General features: G+C 42.9%; 1 protein-coding gene across 1 annotated transcript in view; it reads left to right on the plus strand.

Annotated features, from left to right (window-relative positions):
• Positions 1 to 146: 146 nt before the first annotated feature.
• LOC103516792 (chitotriosidase-1-like) overlaps positions 147 to 2,157 on the plus strand; it is a gene marked incomplete at its 5' end in the record, with an annotated part of 5,375 nt that continues 3,364 nt past the window's right edge. Inside the window, 2 exons of the mRNA XM_026829084.1 lie at positions 147 to 304; positions 986 to 1,125. Of these exons, the coding sequence (XP_026684885.1) occupies positions 147 to 304; positions 986 to 1,125 (298 nt within the window). The remainder of the gene's footprint in view (positions 305 to 985; positions 1,126 to 2,157) is intronic.

Here is a 2,157-nt window from a genome sequence, read left to right on the forward strand (position 1 = left end):
CATCACTGTTTGGACTCCTTGGTTAGACTGCTGGGGTAAAGGGACTTTTCAGTCCAATCGAGCAGAATAAAAAAGGTACCTACATTCTATTCGGAACTATTGACATGGGAAATAATTAAAAAATAAACCGTTTCAATATCATACAGGGTACACCATTTCTATTCATTACAGGGTGTATGTAAGCCAGGCGATTCGGACAAGAAAGGGTTCTCCAAACTGGTGGTTAAACTGAGGACAGAATTCAACAAGCATGGGTTCTATCTGTCTGCTGCCGTGTCCGCTGTTATAAGCAAGATTGATACGTGTAAGTCGATATGCTGAGTGCAAAAAATTCAAAACAGACTTTAGAACTTTTTTAAAGATCAACCATGTAGAAAACCAAAGACGATTTGGGGGGTGGATTAGGGGTAGTTTATAATAATAAGTACCTAACAATAGTGCTTATTTATACATACTGCTCACACAAGATTGAAAAGTCTTTTTACTTCTGCAGTCAATAGTCTACTACTATTATTGTGGTCAAATTCTCAAATTATATTGAGGATAAAATTTCATACCTCGGCTGGGATTGAACCAACGCCCTCCTGTTTACCAGGCGAGCGTCTTGACCACTAAACCACCGAGGCAGGGGGTGTAGTTTATTGAGGACATTTTTTTCTATTCGCAGATTATGAGCCGACCATCCTTCAAAACAACCTCCATTGGTTAGGTCTAATGGCGTATGACTTCCATGTAGCTGGTGACAAGACTGTAGGACTTACCGCTCCCTTCTTCCAGTATGGCAACGAGGACCCTACCTTTAATGTGGTAAGTATAAGTAGGGCTTTATTTAGACTGTCGGCTTAGAACAAGTTGTTCCATTATGCTAACAGTTTGATAGAACACTGAACCAACGCCCTCCTGTTTACCAGGCGAGCGTCTTGACCACTAAACCACCGAGGCAGGGGGTGTAGTTTATTGAGGACATTTTTTTTTCTATTCGCAGATTATGAGCCGACCATTCTTCAAAACAACCTCCATTGGTTAGGTCTAATGGCGTACGACTTCCATGTAGCTGGTGACAAGACTGTAGGACTTACCGCTCCCTTCTTCCAGTATGGCAACGAGGACCCTACCTTTAATGTGGTAAGTATAAGTAGGGCTTTATTTAGACTTCAGACTGTCAGCTTAGAACAAGTTGTTCCATTATACCAACAGTTTCATAGAACACCTCTTTATTGAACCGAATACTAATAAGTAGCCAGCCTAGTTAGCTTGGTTGGTAGCGCGTCTGTCTTGTAAGCGCTAGGCCGCGGGTTCGATTTCCGTAGGACTTACCGCTCCCTTCTTCCAGTATGGCAACGAGGACCCTACCTTTAATGTGGTAAGTATAAGTAGGGCTTTATTTAGACTGTCACCTTAGAACAAGTTGTTCCATTATACTAACAGTTTAATAGAACACCTCTTTATTGAACCGAATACTAATAAGTAGCCAGCCTAGTTAGCTTGGTTGGTAGCGCGTCTGTCTTGTAAGCGCTAGGCCGCGGGTTCGATTCCCACATGTAGCTGGTGACAAGACTGTAGGACTTACCGCTCCCTTCTTCCAGTATGGCAACGAGGACCCTACCTTTAATGTGGTAAGTATAATCAGGGCTTTATTTAGACTGTCACCTTAGAACAAGTTGTTCCATTATACCAACCGTTTAATAGAACACCTCTTTATTGAACCGAATACTAATAAGTAGCCAGCCTAGTTAGCTCGGTTGGTAGCGCGTCTGTCTTGTAAGCGCTAGGCCGCGGGTTCGATTCCCGCCCGGAGCGGATTTTATCCTGAAGGGATGTTTGTTGTCGGAACGGCTGGCTTTCTAAAATCCTGTCTTCCTTCTCTTTTCGATTTCGGGACGATTAAGACCTTAGCGGGCCAGCCTAGTTAGCTTAGTTGGTAGTGCGTCTGCCTTGTAAGCGCTAGGCCGCGGGTTCGATTCCCGCCCGGGGCGGATTTTATCCTGATGGGATAATGTTCGTTCTCGGAAACGGCTGGCTTTCTCCTATCCTGTCTTCCTTCTCTCCTCGATTTCGGGACGATAAGACCATAGCAGTTAAAGTTCCCTCTGTCAAACCTCTTAAAAAAAAAAAAAAAAAAAAAAAAAAAAAAAAAAAAAAAAAAAAACAAAAAAA

The sequence above is a fragment of the Diaphorina citri genome, unplaced genomic scaffold (assembly GCF_000475195.1).
Source record: "Diaphorina citri unplaced genomic scaffold, Diaci psyllid genome assembly version 1.1 scaffold1665, whole genome shotgun sequence".
NCBI classification, from domain to species: Eukaryota; Metazoa; Arthropoda; class Insecta; order Hemiptera; family Psyllidae; genus Diaphorina; species Diaphorina citri.